Source organism: Lissotriton helveticus, chromosome 2_1 (assembly GCF_964261635.1).
Source record: "Lissotriton helveticus chromosome 2_1, aLisHel1.1, whole genome shotgun sequence".
In the NCBI taxonomy this organism is placed as follows: Eukaryota; Metazoa; Chordata; class Amphibia; order Caudata; family Salamandridae; genus Lissotriton; species Lissotriton helveticus.
In genome coordinates, this window is record NC_136059.1 from 1,443,165,545 (window position 1) to 1,443,180,526 (window position 14,982).

Sequence of the window (14,982 nt, forward strand, 5' to 3'; positions counted from 1 at the left end):
CTGTTCCTAATGTGAAGCGCTCTGACGCCTTTGGGTAAAGTCCGCGCTATATAAAAATGCATAAATAAATAAATAAATAAATAAAATAAGGTGAGTTGTGCTTTAAACGTGGTACAAATCATACAATGATAGAGTTTGCTACTTAAGTAGCACCAGACCTCTAGTGACTAACATTTCTAATGTTTTCAATGTGACATTATTTTAGGGACTCTGGAATAGAGTGTTCGGTATTTTCGAACGTTTCGTACGTAGATTATATGAAAAAGCGTGCTTCGCAGGAAAAGCCTATTGTTTTAATATAGTTAGGAAATTGATCCCAAGAAGTGTTCATATGAGGCAAGCCGTGAGTTGTGCTATGGTTCTGAAGCTCTGACACCTTCGGGTAAAGTCCCCCCTTTTAAAAATGCATTAAATAAATAAAAATGCCTGTATATAAATCAATGAAAGAAAAAAAGTTTGGTGACACCAAAAAGTCGCTCCTCGGGCGTAGGATAGTCGAGCACGAGAGTAACTCTTTTCAGTGTCAGCCTTCCTTGCACGCCACTCGTCCCACTTTTGTCATAGGTTGTAGTGATCCCAGACCTCTAATGGGGCGGTAAACGAAGGGGTCAAACGGGTTGTTTCGTTTACTGCAGATCTCCAGTGATTCCATTGCCTGACTATTGGGGGCAGGGTGAGCGTCGGAGCTGAAGGTTGCGCGCATGTGTGAAGGGACGTCACACAAATACTTTCGCTGGAACCCCCCCAGCCCAGCAGATGAGCCTGCTCAGCGCCATGGCCTGCCTCCTCCTCTTGTTCTGCTTACCAAATATTGTAGCCTTGGACGAAATGATACTATCTGGGTCCCCTGGAAATCAACTTCCGCTGCCCTTTTTGCAGGTAATTAAAGAGGGGTTGTAGAGCAGTTTCGGGGAGTCCCGTGAACGTACCTGTGTCTACGAGAGTGCATGACTGTGTGTACGAGAGTGATTGAGAGAACGCAGACCTACGGGAAGAGCTGCTTGCCGACTTTGGAAAGGAGCAACCTGTTTTGGGTCGTTCTTGGTTTATCCTGTGATTTGGGGAAATCCCTCAATCTAGTTTTGCTTTAAAAAATAATCTGGCTTTGTGTTATGTAAATGATACTCATTCAAAGCGATCCAGTGCCCTTGGTCCGAGTTCACGCTAAATAAGAACTGCAAAAAAGTGAGCATTTTTCACTGTGTGATTAGGGTGCGGAGTTTTGTGCCAGGCACATCTTGGGAATTTTTATTTCCTCTCCTGAGGCGCCAGAAAAAAACTTTCGAGGCTGCCGCCGATGTCCTGGGGAGGTTCAACATCCCTTAATAGACACTGGCTGTTCAAAGCTTCAAAACAATTAGCTGGAAACCTGTAGTTTGCAGGGATTTCCAGTTAATTGTATGTGGACTCTGCAGGTTCCCGTGTGAAAGAGCTGATACCGAGTGACCCCCGGCGCCCTGCACTGATAATTCTTCAGTGTCTGACAGTGGCACAAATAAAATAATATTTCATCGGTTGGAAATGTGTTGTTTTTAGAGTCAATAAATATTTTACCATGTAATGGGACCGATTCAGTACACAGTTGTGAGTCATTTCACGCAGGGCTTCCAGTATTGTGATTAACGCATGAATTTTTTGGGGTAGTTTTATATAGCGCTAATTCGGGGATTAAGTAATTTGCCCAGGAACACAGGATGTCTTGAGCCTACGCCTTGAAACGGATTTAGCTCCCCAATTCCAAAATCGACAACTCAGGCCATAACGCCACATCCTCTCCCCATGCTAGTTTTAATTTGGAAACTCAAATTCAGCTCTATCGAAGCATCTCTATTTTATTTATTTATTTTATTTTGAAAGTTTTATATAGCGCGAACAAGATCTTTGCAGATATCAGAGCGCTTTACAAAGCAGGGAATACCAACAAGAGAGTGAATAGCAGGTCATTAGGTATAGCGAAATTATAGGTAGTAAGTGAGATGGGTAGGTACGTGAGGGAGCATAGTAGCACAGGTAAATCAATAGTGCAGGTATATAGTCAGGTAAGTGAATCAATGATACAGGTAAAACACATAGTCGTAGGGATCGAGCAGAATAATACAGGAAAAACACATAGTTGTAGGGATCGAGCAGAATAATACAGATCGTGCAGAGTCTTTACAGATCCACGTTATTAGGTCAAGTGTATTTGGCCATGAGAATAGCTTTTACTTCTTTCTTAAAAAGTGTGACGGAGGAGATGAGCCTGGTTTCAGGAGGGAGTGAGTTCCAGATCCTGGGTGCCATTCCTGAGAAAGAGCGTTTATAAGTTTTTTCCTTCCGGAATCTTCGAGGTTTTAGCAGAAGATTGTTTGTGCCTCTAGTGTTTCTAGAGCCGCCAGAGATTGACAGCTTCTGAGTGAGGTATCCGGGAGATCTCAGGTGTACAGCCTTGTGTGTCATGCAGGCGATTTTCAGATGTATTCTGGCTTCAAAAGGCAGCCAGTTCAAGGATTTCAAGTCAGGGGAGATATGCGAGTGTTTTTTTGACCCAGTGATGAGTCTCGCTGCAGCGTTTAGAGAAGCTCTTAGGGGTGCAGTAGTTGTTAACGGGAGACCGCAGAGGGCGATGCTGCCGTATTCAATTCGCGGGATTACTAGTGCTTGTGCTGCAGTTTGGAAGTCTTTGGCTGGTAGGAAGGGTTTAAGTTTCCTCAGGGTATTGATTTGGAAGTTCGCTCCCTTAGTAGCCTTGCTGATATGATGCTGCATGTTGAGATTGGAGTCGAGAGTTATGCCTAGAGATTTTGCTGAGTCCACGATGGTGGGTAGGACATTGAGTGCAGTTAGCTGTTTAAGCCAGGTTTGAGTGGTAGAGATCTTCGCGGGAGGTGAGATCAGAAGGAACTCTGTTTTCAGAGCATTGAGTTTGAGATGATTATCGGCAAGCCAGGATTGGGTGCTTCTGATCGTTGAGTTCAGGAGTAAAATGTCATTGGGGGATTGTAGTTTGAGATATAGTTGGGTGTCATCTGTCATCTATAGCGATCTGCTGAATTGTGTATTACTACACAGGTCTGCAGACCGTCCACACTTCCCCTGCTTACCTTAACGTTACTTGTAGAAGGAGGTTTCGCACCCATAGCCCTGCAAGTCCACCACATTAATGCTCTGTTGGCAGGGCTTCCGTAATTAAGACATACATTGAAACGGCCCCTATATTCGTGTCCTGGTCATTACAAGTGAAAATAAGTTATTTTCGTGACAGTGTGTACTAGTAAATGATGCTGATTTTATCAATGGTTTGTTTCCCACGATTTACTTAATGGTGCATGTGTCTCTGTCCTACGAATGATTTCCTTTTCCCAGATTTGTTTCTGTAGTTTTGTTTTTCTTGCAACATATCTTGATTTTTTGGGATAGTGCATATTAGAGACTGAGTCACCTTTAGGTGTCTGGGTGAACTGAATGTGGATGAGTTCATGATGGGGCACAACTGAGAGCTCTGGAGTTTAGGCTATAGGCAGTTCCAGTGCCTAACATTGCCTGTCATAAAGGTGCTCTGACTAAAAGCTTATCCAACCATTGGATTCTCTACCGAGTTCACAGAGAGGTGGACACCTAGATGGTAATCGTATTTCCATCTTTATGGGAAAGTGTATGAAGGAGATATGCAGTCCTGGAAATAGGGATAGCACGACAGGAAAAGTAAGTGCAGTGTATGTTTGAGAAAGTTGATTCTTCATATGTTTAAGAAAGTTGATTTTGCAGTGGAGGAGACAAAAGGAGATACATGCAAAGGAGAGGGTGAAAATACAGCAATGTAAAGGAAAGAGATGAAGTGTGATAAATGTAGGTGTCAATTTCAGAAAGAGCTGTGCCAAGAAAGCGGGTCCAAGTGACTAAGAGAGAGATTGCATTGGAAAGTGATGTGAAGAATTTGAGTTGCTTTTCTTTTATCTGATATTGAATAAAAATAAGTAAGTGCTAATAGGCATTTGTAAATCTGAAAGGTCTGTTTTTTTTAGATGGTTGTTGCTGAGTGATGTGTTTGGAGGTACTAATGGAAAACAGAGAGAGGTACCACATAGTAGTCAGGGAGCATGCTTTAAGTTCAGGATTCTAGGTCACATTTGGGCTACTCCATATGTAGTATTCTTAATTACTGTACTTGGCGATGCCAGTTTGGTGACCCCTCCCCGTTTTTTTAATTTCACTTAAAGCGCTGCCTGCTATACTGCTATTCAACCCACACAGCTTTTCCTGTACATTAGTGTCTGCATTTGCAAAAAGCTGCGCAATGCATCCCCTCTTGTTTTGTAGATGACTCTTCTATTTCTGTGTGAATGATCCACTCTGTTAGCACTCCTCATTTCTGCCTTACAGTATTAAGCTTATCCCATTACTGACAATCGTACTGCTCAGCCAGAGTACACCGTCCTTCTTTTACGTACCCATTTCCCTCTATGGACTGTCAGAGACTAACACTACTGACGAAATGAATCTCTAAATTGAGCCATAGTGGTACTATGGAGGTTTGAGAACTACCTGAGGTTCAGGAGACTCTAACTCTGTCTCCCATTTCTTTTTATCGCTCTTGAAGTCCAAAACTCCATTGCAAAATATAATATATCCAGAGGAAATTGAAACTAAGCTCAGGAATGCTGCCCTCATTCCAACATACACCCTTCTGCTTTTTAGATTAATATTCACCTCTTCAGAATACTCTTAGTTTCTGTCCGGTGGAGGGCCTGTATGTGAATCCAATCGTATCCGCACAGCATGTAAATCCTATTGCGTTTTAAGTATTATGGAATTTGTGAAAAATTCATAGTTTTACCCCCATTTATTTTGATTTTCTTCCGGCAGCCATAAAGATACTTTTTTTAAAAAAACGTTCTTTTTCGGTTTTGCATTAAGAAACAAGCATTTACAATGCAATGGTTTTGCCTTTGTTAAAGTTAGAGCTATTGGCATTGCTCTTGACATTATATTTATTTATGTTTTTTTAACATAAATAAATGGCATTGCCATTTACAATGCCACTAGCTTTATCTCTCGCAAATGACACACACAAACACACACAGAGCCCCCCACACACACACCCATACAGAGCCCCCCCACACACACCCACACAGCCCCCCACACACACAGCCACACAAAGCTTCCCACACACACAGCCACACAAAGCTTCCCACACACACAGCTACACAGAGCCCTCCACACACACCCACACAGCACAAGCAGGCAACAGGGGCACACGGAGGCACAAGCAGTGGGTGCATCGGTGGAGCTGAGTGGTGGGTGCATCGGTGGAGCTGTGTCGGTGGAGCTGTGTGGTGGGTGCATCGGTGGAGCTGTGTGGTGGGTGCATCGGTGGAGCTGTGTGGTGGGTGCATCGGTGGAACTGTGTCGGTGGAGCTGTGTGGTGGGTGCATCGGTGGAGCTGGGTGGTGGGTGCATCGGTGGAGCTGTGTCGGTGGAGCTGTGTGGTGGCTGCATCGGTGGAGCTGTGTGGTGGGTGCATCGGTGGAGCTGGGTGGTGGGAGCATCGGTGGAGCTGTGTCGGTGGAGCTGTGTGGTGGCTGCATCGGTGGAGCTGTGTGGTGGTTGCATCGGTGAAGCTGTGTGGTGGTTGCATCGGTGGAGCTGTGTCGGTGGAGCTGTGTGGTGGCTGCATCGGTGGAGCTGGGTGGTGGGTGCATCGGTGGAGCTGTGTGGTGGGTGCATCGGTGGAGCTCTGTGGTGGGTGCATCTGTAGGGCTGTGTGGTGGGTGCCTCGGTGGAGCTGTGTGGTGGGTGCCTCAGTGGAGCTGTGTGGTGGGTGCATCGGTGGTGCTGTGTCGGTGGAGCTGTGTGGTGGGTGCATCAGTGGAGCTGTGTGGTGGGTGCATCTGTGGAGCTGTGTGGTGGGGGCATTGTAGAGCTGTGTGGTGGGGGCATGGTAGAGCTGTGTGGTGGGTGCCTCGGTGGAGCTGTGTGGTGGGTGCCTCGGTGGAGCTGTGTGGTGGGTGCCTCGGTGGAGCTGTGTCGGTGGAGCTGTGTGGTGGGTGCATCGGTGGAGCTGGGTGGTGGGTGCATCGGTGGAGCTGTGTGGTGGCTGCATCGGTGGAGCTGTGTGGTGGCTGCATCGGTGGAGCTGTGTGGTGGCTGCATCGGTGGAGCTGTGTGGTGGCTGCATCGGTGGAGCTGTGCGGTGGGTGCATCGGTGGAGCTGTGCGGTGGGTGCATCGGTGGAGCTGTGTGATGGCTGTGGAGTGAAAACTGGAATGTTGCTTCTCTTGTGAACTGGCTTTAATTTCCATCTTTGTTCTACGTGTTACAACTTGAGGCATATTTAAATCAGTTGTGCTAATGTCCGATCCCGGAAACTGCATTGTGCACACTTCTAATTTCAGGGCCTCAAGTAGCAGTCACTGTGTTTTATTTGGGAACAACTCGTCTCTGGTGGTTGTTCTCTAGGAAGATAATGCAGAGGTGCGAATGGAGATGTCTGGAGTGAATGGGACGAAGGGCTGTTTTTTTTTTCTTCTTCAATTTGCATCACGGGACCTGTGTATTAATGTCAACCTTTTTGTTGCCTCGCGAATGAGGTTGATTTCATCACATACATTCAATGAGGACTAAACCTCTTTAGGAAGGTGTTGCAGGTTTGCAAAAATGGTGTTTGACACAGGACTCTATTTTCACCCCAATATATCAGCAGTTATGCTAATTTTTAGTTAATCAACCCCAATGTTAAACAAAATAAGCACCAATTTGCCAGAAGACTCAGCCTGACACTTGACTTCTGTCTTTGAGGTACAGCAAATGTGGGAAGATGGATACAGAATCTAAAAGAACCTTTATTTATTGATTGCACTTATGCGATCCACCAAAATTCGGCTCACAACCGACCAATGGGTCGCCACCCACAGATTGCCAAACACTGGTCTAATCCTCAATCCTGCTGCAATGCCAATAAAATTATACAAGACATACTTTGCTCCAAGTCTGCCCGTATCTTAGAGATGACTCTAATGCTATCATGTTGTGCCACGTTATGTAGCGCACTCAACGAGGCCAGGCTTTATAGCCAGCAGTGGTCTGTCTTCTGAGACTTGTAGGTTTATTATTTTTTTTTTTAGGTCTCGCTTATCAACACCTTCAGCTGACTGGTGTAAAAAACCTGCTGTGAATTATATAACAGTCGGCTTAGCCACTCACTCATGATCGGATGGCTTTATCGTCCATCTCCCTTTCGTGCTTCTGATTCCCAAGGCTTTCCTCACTAGTCATATGTTTGTCCTGCAAATAAGCATTTCAGAGTCACAGGGTTTAGATTGGATGGAAGGTATCCTTCCACTGCCGACATCAGACTGAAGTGCATATCAGGAACTATTGTGCTTCCCTACTGCCCCTAGTTCCCCAGCCCTTCGCTTTAATAAACCTTTTCAGTCCTCCCAATCCCTTTATTTATTAGAACCCCCTTTACCTGTGGCCAATTGCACCAGCACCCTCGAGCTTGGAGTGCTACCTCCTGCACCATCAGTAGCAGACATATTAAAATGGCACAGATGGTCGCTTTGGATCAGCCAATCTGTGGTGGACATTTTTGAGTTTCTTAAAGCATAAGAAAATTAATTCAAAGATAACCATCAAGGATGCGCTCGCCATCGCGGATCCATCTGGGAGAGAGAAAAAACCATTGGCAAAGTCCAACAGATTTCACAAGCAAGACCTACGGGCTTTGTCAATGCCTGTTGACAGAAATATAGGCTTTGAAGTCAAGACATGTTAAATGATGTTGGTTTATAAACCAGTTCTGAGTGTAACATACTTGACTTGGGACCACTTAGCAGAGTTGTAACTAACTGCTCCCCTACCCAACATATGTCAGAGGCAAGTTATACATCGGTAGTCTTAAATGTAATAAATACAAAGTTTGATAATGGCAATATCATACTGGAAAATGTGGACTAAATAACAATACGGATTACTAAATTAAAACACCAAAGCTTTTATTGGCAGTTTATTTCCTTGAAGTTTGTCCACATCTGATTTACTTCCTTACAAGCACTTTAAATGAACTCACCTACAAACGGTCTGGAGAAGGTCTTTAACAATAGTGCTCTCAAGGATGCAGCGTTTCTATAGGTTCAAAGGGACACAGTTACTGACAACTGAGTGAAGTAAAGACGACGGCAAGCGTTTCAACATTGACTTCATTCTGGTTGCCAATGACAAGGAAAATTTTCAAGGCCTGCCTCTGCATAATGTGATCAGGTCCTGACAACGTTTTCCATACAACTCACCATTCATAGAACGGACACACAGAGACATAAGACCAGAGGATGAGTGTAACCCGCAAAACACTTGTAAAGTGTTGTCGTGGAAATGAATGAAAGTAATTGGGCGACCAAAAGAAAATAAAATACAAAGTATGTCATTGATAATGTTCTTTTGATGCGGGTTCTACCGGAATAGAAATTCTTAAGGATTTGTTGAGAGCAAGAGCACGAGGAATCTTCACAGACGGAATGTCCATTCTAAACATGCAAAGGGTGCTTCCATTAACTCCAGCACATGCTTTGCAAAACTTTAAAGCAGAAGCTCCAACTCGCAAGCATAGAGTTTCACTTTTACCTCTGCCCCTCCTTGCTCAATGACAATCAACGCTCTCTAAAGTCAGCCTGCTTAAACCGAAGTACGGCCGCCGGGGTCAGGTCTGCGGGAGGACATGACGAGCGACGAGTGAAGGTAGGAGACAGGGGGAGAGAGGTTGGGGCAGGAAGGCAGGGGAAGAGAGGAGGGAAAAAAAAACCAAAACAAATCGACTCACCTGCACCTTGCGACGGCGGCACTTCTCCGGTCTCCCTCTTCGGCATGGGAGACCGGCAACGTCGACAATCTCTCTGGCACTTCTCCGGTCTCCCTCTTCGGCATGGGAGACCGGCAACGTCCTCCGCATCTCCCGGGGTTCCCTCCAGGCCACGGGAGCCCCGCGGGCGCCGCCATACTTCTTGCCGTCTTCCTTCTTCCCCCGGGCTGCGGGGGGCGGGCACTTCCGGCCGGCCGCGCTAGGATTGGCCGGCCGGCCAGTCACGGGGCGGGAAACGGGGGAGGAGAGACGCAGAAGTGCCGGCAATGCCGGACCAGACTCGGGGGCGTTCCCGGCGTCGCGTGACGTCGGCAAAAGCCAAAGAATGTCAGGAACGCCCCCGTGTCTGGTCCGGCATTGACGGACAGGCCCCTCATCCAATGGCTAGGCTCCATTTACGGAGCCAGCCAATGAATGACGAGGGCCGACCCAAAGCACACTACAGTTCTCATCAGGTTTTCGCCTGCGCGAAAAAGATGCGCAGAGCGCATCTTTTTGGCGAGGCAAAACCTAAAAAGGTACATTCAAGGACAGTACAAGTTGCAGATTATTGCAATTACATTGTTCGACCCTGTTACATCACATTGATAAAATACAGGTCCTGCACACTAGCTTACATTTCTCGTATCAAGATCTTGTTGTTGGGGCTGCTAATGGTGCGCCCAAGCTTCCTGCCGAGGGCATAGTGCATTATCCATGTAGAATTACTAGATGACTCAAGTTTAGGCTCTCTCCATCCCCCCTGCCGTCCCCGAACCCCCCGGGTCACCTGGAGTGTCCCCATCGTCACCCTCTGCGGCTGTGCGCTCCTGTAGGTATATTCGTAATGGTTCTCAGATGTCTCGGGGGCGAGACGGTGGCATCAATTCCTCATATATAGACAATTGTTCCAGGCAATATATTAGGTCCCCCAACCAGATCTTGACTTGGGCGACCCTTCCCCTCACCAGGCCATCCTGCGTTTAGCTAACAATAAGATTAACAATATACATTTAAAAAAAAGACGCTTTAAATTCTCTTTTGTAACCCAACAGTGTAGTGAGTGGGGAGGTGGAAACGTGCTCACCTGCCAACCTGCCAAGAGTTTCCGTGACCTCTGACCACTACAGTAGAATTGAGGGGTATTCCCGTGCCAAGTGTAGGAAGTCCGCACCCTCTCGCCCGCATCTGTTGCACTGGTCGTGCTCCCTGAGTCGGAAGCGACATAGACGTGCTTGGGTGTAATAAAATCGGTGGAGGAATTTAAAATGAATTATGTGCAGTCTACTGCTGGCCGAGGTTCTCCCCGTTTGTCGGTGATCCAGCGGGTTACCAGCAACAGGTAATCTAACACCACATACTCACCTGGGCCCATAATTTCATTCACAACACACTGGCAATAACCGCTGGGGTCATGTTTTTATAATCCTCAAGATTAGTTATTTCTAGTCCTAACTAATCTTTCACTTATCAAACGTTCTTTCTTCTGGTCAATGGACCATTAGTTGGAACTAGTTGATGGTGAAATGACATAAGATTTCAATATACTTACACATTGGAAATGATCACAGTCAGGATGTCTTATTAAATTTTATTTTAGAGTAAAATTCATGTGAATAGCTCACACAGCACAGAATAAACTCTGTCTCTCACAGGAAGGAAGACTCAAATTATCAATCAAGATACGTTAATTTATACTTTGCAATGCCACTGCATGAAAGGGAGAGGATATAGAGAAAATCACATAAGCACAAATACAGATATAGTACAGTTACCAAGTATGGTGTGGAAACCAACTCCCAGGCCAAGGAATTGGAAAGGGTCCCCCAGGAAAGGACTGGCGAAAAAAGGCTTCAGGACATGAATAAGGACAGGACAGACAACCTCTCTATCACCGACGCTTGCGTAGCACCTCTCTCTGACACTCTCTTGCTCCTCGAGATTATTCTGCATTCTTCTTCTAAATTAATTTGCTTAAGATAATTGGTTCAGCAATTCGATTCTTCATCTGCATCTCAGTCTGGGACTTCCCTGTGCTCTCGGACAGCATCCCGGTCTCTAGCTACCTAACTAACTAATGCTGCCTCAATTATACCTTTCTGTATGCTAGTACCACCCATTAATGTTTCAAATTTATGAAACTCCTAACTCTGATTGGAAAGGCAATGGGAGGTGATCATCACACCATGCATATTATCTCATTATTTCTTTAAGTTCTGTGTTCAAAATCCCACCCCTTAAGTTTCATACATCAGTCTCTATTCCCACCCGTATTCACAAAGTAACTGTCACAATTTAGAAAAAAAAAACAGTGGTTGTCAGGCATTTCTGTGGACTGTCGTTCCGGTTCCCATGAAAGTAACAGTTTTCAGCCTTGACCGATGTTCAAGTTAACATGGCGTCTTCTTTCTAGGTTGCACAACGCATGAGCCGTAGAACGAGAGGGAAAAGACCGTGGCTTACAACTGCAGGCCCATAATAAGCACTATTGAAAGAGTGAAAAAGACAAATGTTAAAATCAAATATAAATGGTTTCTCTGTATACCACCTATCTCTACTCTAATCCCATTTACTTAATATTACTCTTCCCGCATTAGCAGAATAGTTGGAATTAGTTTTTCAGCAAGCAGGTGCAGAAAGGTCCCTCCAAGCAATAGAAACGTCATACTACGTAGATGCAGTAGACGCATGCGCACTAAAGAATTTCAGTTGGCGGTTAGCGGCCATCTTAGCATCACTCCCGAGTTACTGGTTAGTAAAACACATAGGCAAGCTTCAATCTTATACTCAAATGGCGTGTAAATGCATTTTATTTCAACAAACAAGTTTTAATATGGGGTTAGCGGTTACATGAGAAGATTGCATCCGAGCAAGGCTCCTTTTTCACAAGACCATGGTCCATCAATCCCCTCTCTGATGGCATTTTAAAGCCATCTCAAAATTACCCATCACTCATCAGATGCCACTTTAGCAATTCTCAATTTCACTTCCCTTTCTAGTCTATCACTTATCTTTGCTCTTTAATCCTTCCATTTGCTCATATAACTTGCCTTTCATTTCTTCGAACTATTTTTTAATAATTTCTTTTGTTTGCCTTTCCATTTATTTCATATCTTCTTTTTCTCAACACTTACACCATATTATTATTGATAACAGTATTATTGCTATACCTACTATAGGGAATACTACTTGTCCTAGGAGACTTTTCCCTATTTTGGTAAACCAATTCCCTACTGAAGAAATACTTTTTGTTAGTTTTTCCCCATACATTATCAACCTCCAGTGGTTTCAATCCTTCTTGGATTTTTGTAATATTCTTTATATATCTTTTGATTTCTGTACTTTTATCTGGAATGTAAGTGCAACAACGTTGCGCTTACAACATTTTACAGACTCCGCCCTCTTTAGCTAAGAGTATAGCAAGCGCAAGTCGATTTTGCAAAACCATAGACTTAATCGCAACCATTTGTGTATTAATCATCAAGAAGCCTCCAGCAGTATAAGTCGCTAGATCATCAACTACTATTGACAATTTAAGAATTCTATGAGAATTTAGTATGACTCCCACTGAAGGTAACAATGCACTGAATATGTCACCAATTATTTCTGAAAAACTAGCTCTCTTTCTACATGTTAATCCATTCGTTTTTTCATTGCTTCCAGTGATTCTTTTGACATGATAAATCTGTGCGATAACAACTCCCATACCACCTGGCAGACAGCTTATAATAAGCTTTGTTCCCACACACGTAGTAAATTCCAGGAAAGACTGGATCATTTCCCCCTTTTAGTCCCCAACTCTATAGAGGCATATTTTTCCTGTCTTCACAAAATCTAAAACCATCGCAGCATGTTCTTTGCCAGCTCTATAAATTCCTTCTTTTTCTGCCCATGATGGAATATGATGTTTCTGTTCTGTAGCTTTTCTTTGAAAATCTTGCCTCCTTTCTTCAACTAAATTCAAAAACACTTTCTCTTCTTCACATAATGAACATGTTAGATTATCTTTATGTGCCTTTTCTATATCTAGTGACTTCATTGGTAGGAAAAATTCGCCCATTAACTGTGCGTCTAAACTACTTTTTACTGGGTTCATATTCTTTCATATAGGAATTTCTGTAAACACTACATCTATATTAGAATAATAATATTGTAATTTCCCTGTTCTATAAAATAAACTTGACAATACACTACAAGAAATGCCATATGTTAATGGTAAATGGTGATGTAGGTATTTTCATACAAACATAACAATGACTAATCTCCATTGTGCCTACATACTGGAATAACTATGTTGTGAATATGTTTAAAGAGGTATCATTGTCAGTTGCTGTGTGATGTAAATCTATCTCATCTGATGCTTCTAATTCTAGTTTATCGCCTTTCATGTTAGATGTCTTTTCATTTAGGTTAGTGTCATTCTTTTTTATCTGTTATCATAAGATAAGGAACTGTTATAGTTAAAAATAGCCAAACCAGTATCACTAATAACAAACTACATATACAAACCCTGCGAAATCTTTTTATACAATTTCTTTTTGGTCTTTCTGTAACTCTGGTTTCAGCCATTTTGTTTTCATAAAGATGTCTCTTCTTTTTTTTTTTTTTTTTTTTTAATTTGGAATCAAAATCTTGTAAGTACTTTAAGGAGGTCTCCCTTCCCCTTCTTCAATCTGTTCTACGTGTACTTCTTGTTCAGATTCTTCATTTATGTCTAGAGTCTCAAACTCTTCTTCTAAAATCACATAGGTCCATTCAGGTCCTTTGAATTTATTGTTTAATATTTTCAGTCTTGAACTATTACGAATGTTTTTAGCAATTGACTGTTCACCCTGAGTTGGACTTGTAACTTTGTTTACTTGTTCAGGATCTTCATTTATTGTTTTTAAACGATATCTTAATCTTTTGACCCCACTTGGCAAATTGTCACCTTTTCTGACCCTTTTGACTTGCACTGCTTTTTCACCTTCTTGATCTCTTTTAAGAGCTCTTTTGTTTTCTTTACGTTATGGCACAACTTGATTTTCTTCGTTTTCGGAGTTCCTTTCTGCCTTTCCTCGTTCAGGACTTGTCTGTGTTGCTTTTTCTTTCTGAACTCCTTCTTCTGTTTCTACCTGTTCCTGTTCGGGTATTCTGTCTAGTTGTTCTTTTTCTTCCCAAACTTGTTCTTCTACACCTAACTGGTCCTGTTCAGGTCTTACTAGACTTGTATCTTTTTCCGCCTGAACCTGTTATACTACACCTGTCTGTCCCTGCTCAGGTCTTATGACTTCTTGGTTTTCCTGAGTATGTTCTTCTGTCCTTATCTGGTCCTACTCAGAATCTTCAGTTTCTTTGTTCAATTCTTCCTGAGCATGTTCTTCTATACCCGTCTGATCCTCACTATTCACCTGTTCTTCTAATTTTGCCGTACTCTGCGTTTTAAAGAAGACTTCAGGTATGTCAACTATGGGCACCCAGTCCTCCTGACTTGTGCTTGGTTGTTTGTTGCCAAACTCTCTAGAGTCTCTGGCTCCAGGCTCTTCGACTGTACAACCTTCAGCAGCTTCAACTGTTTGCGTCAGTTGTGGTCTTTCCTCATCAGGAGCTGGCACCCTTTTTTAGGTCGAGCAGACCTGCATTCAATGCGAAGCATTGATTGCTGTCTGCTTCCAGACCTATTGTCAGCCGTATTTGGGAATGTGGACACGAGAGGGGCACGAGCGCAGATTTGACCTCGTGGGCGCGCACGGCGCCGTGCCCCTCTCGTGCCTCATATTCCCGTGCGCACACAGCCAGCCCCCACACCCCTGCACACACACCACACAGGCACACGTACACACGCGGCCGCCCCCCCACCACACACACACATACATGCAGGCAGGCACACACACAGGTACAACACACGCAGGCACATACAAGCGCACCCCCCCGGGGGCTTACATACACACACAAACACGCACACACACACTTCCAACCCCGCTCACCGGGCACACGCAGGGCTTCCATCACTGGGGGGGCGGGCACCGTCCATGTGCCCCGACGCCCCCCCTCACCGGCTCCTCTCGTCCTGTCCCTCCGTGTCCAGACTCCGCAGCCCGCTCCGTTGTTTCTCGGCCCCTTCAGGACAGTTCGTGTGTGTCATGCCTCTCCTTTCTCCCGGCCGGAAATCCTTTTTGCGTGTCAGG

The 14,982-nt window shown here is 44.3% G+C and overlaps 1 protein-coding gene across 1 annotated transcript in view; it reads left to right on the forward strand.

Moving 5' to 3' along the window:
- Positions 1–748: 748 nt before the first annotated feature.
- The window catches only part of FRAS1 (Fraser extracellular matrix complex subunit 1), a 1,313,599-nt gene continuing 1,299,365 nt past the window's right edge, over positions 749–14,982 (forward strand). The window contains exon 1 of the mRNA XM_078676362.1: positions 749–879. Coding sequence (XP_078532488.1) covers positions 757–879 — 123 coding nt within the window. The 5' untranslated portion in view covers positions 749–756. The remainder of the gene's footprint in view (positions 880–14,982) is intronic.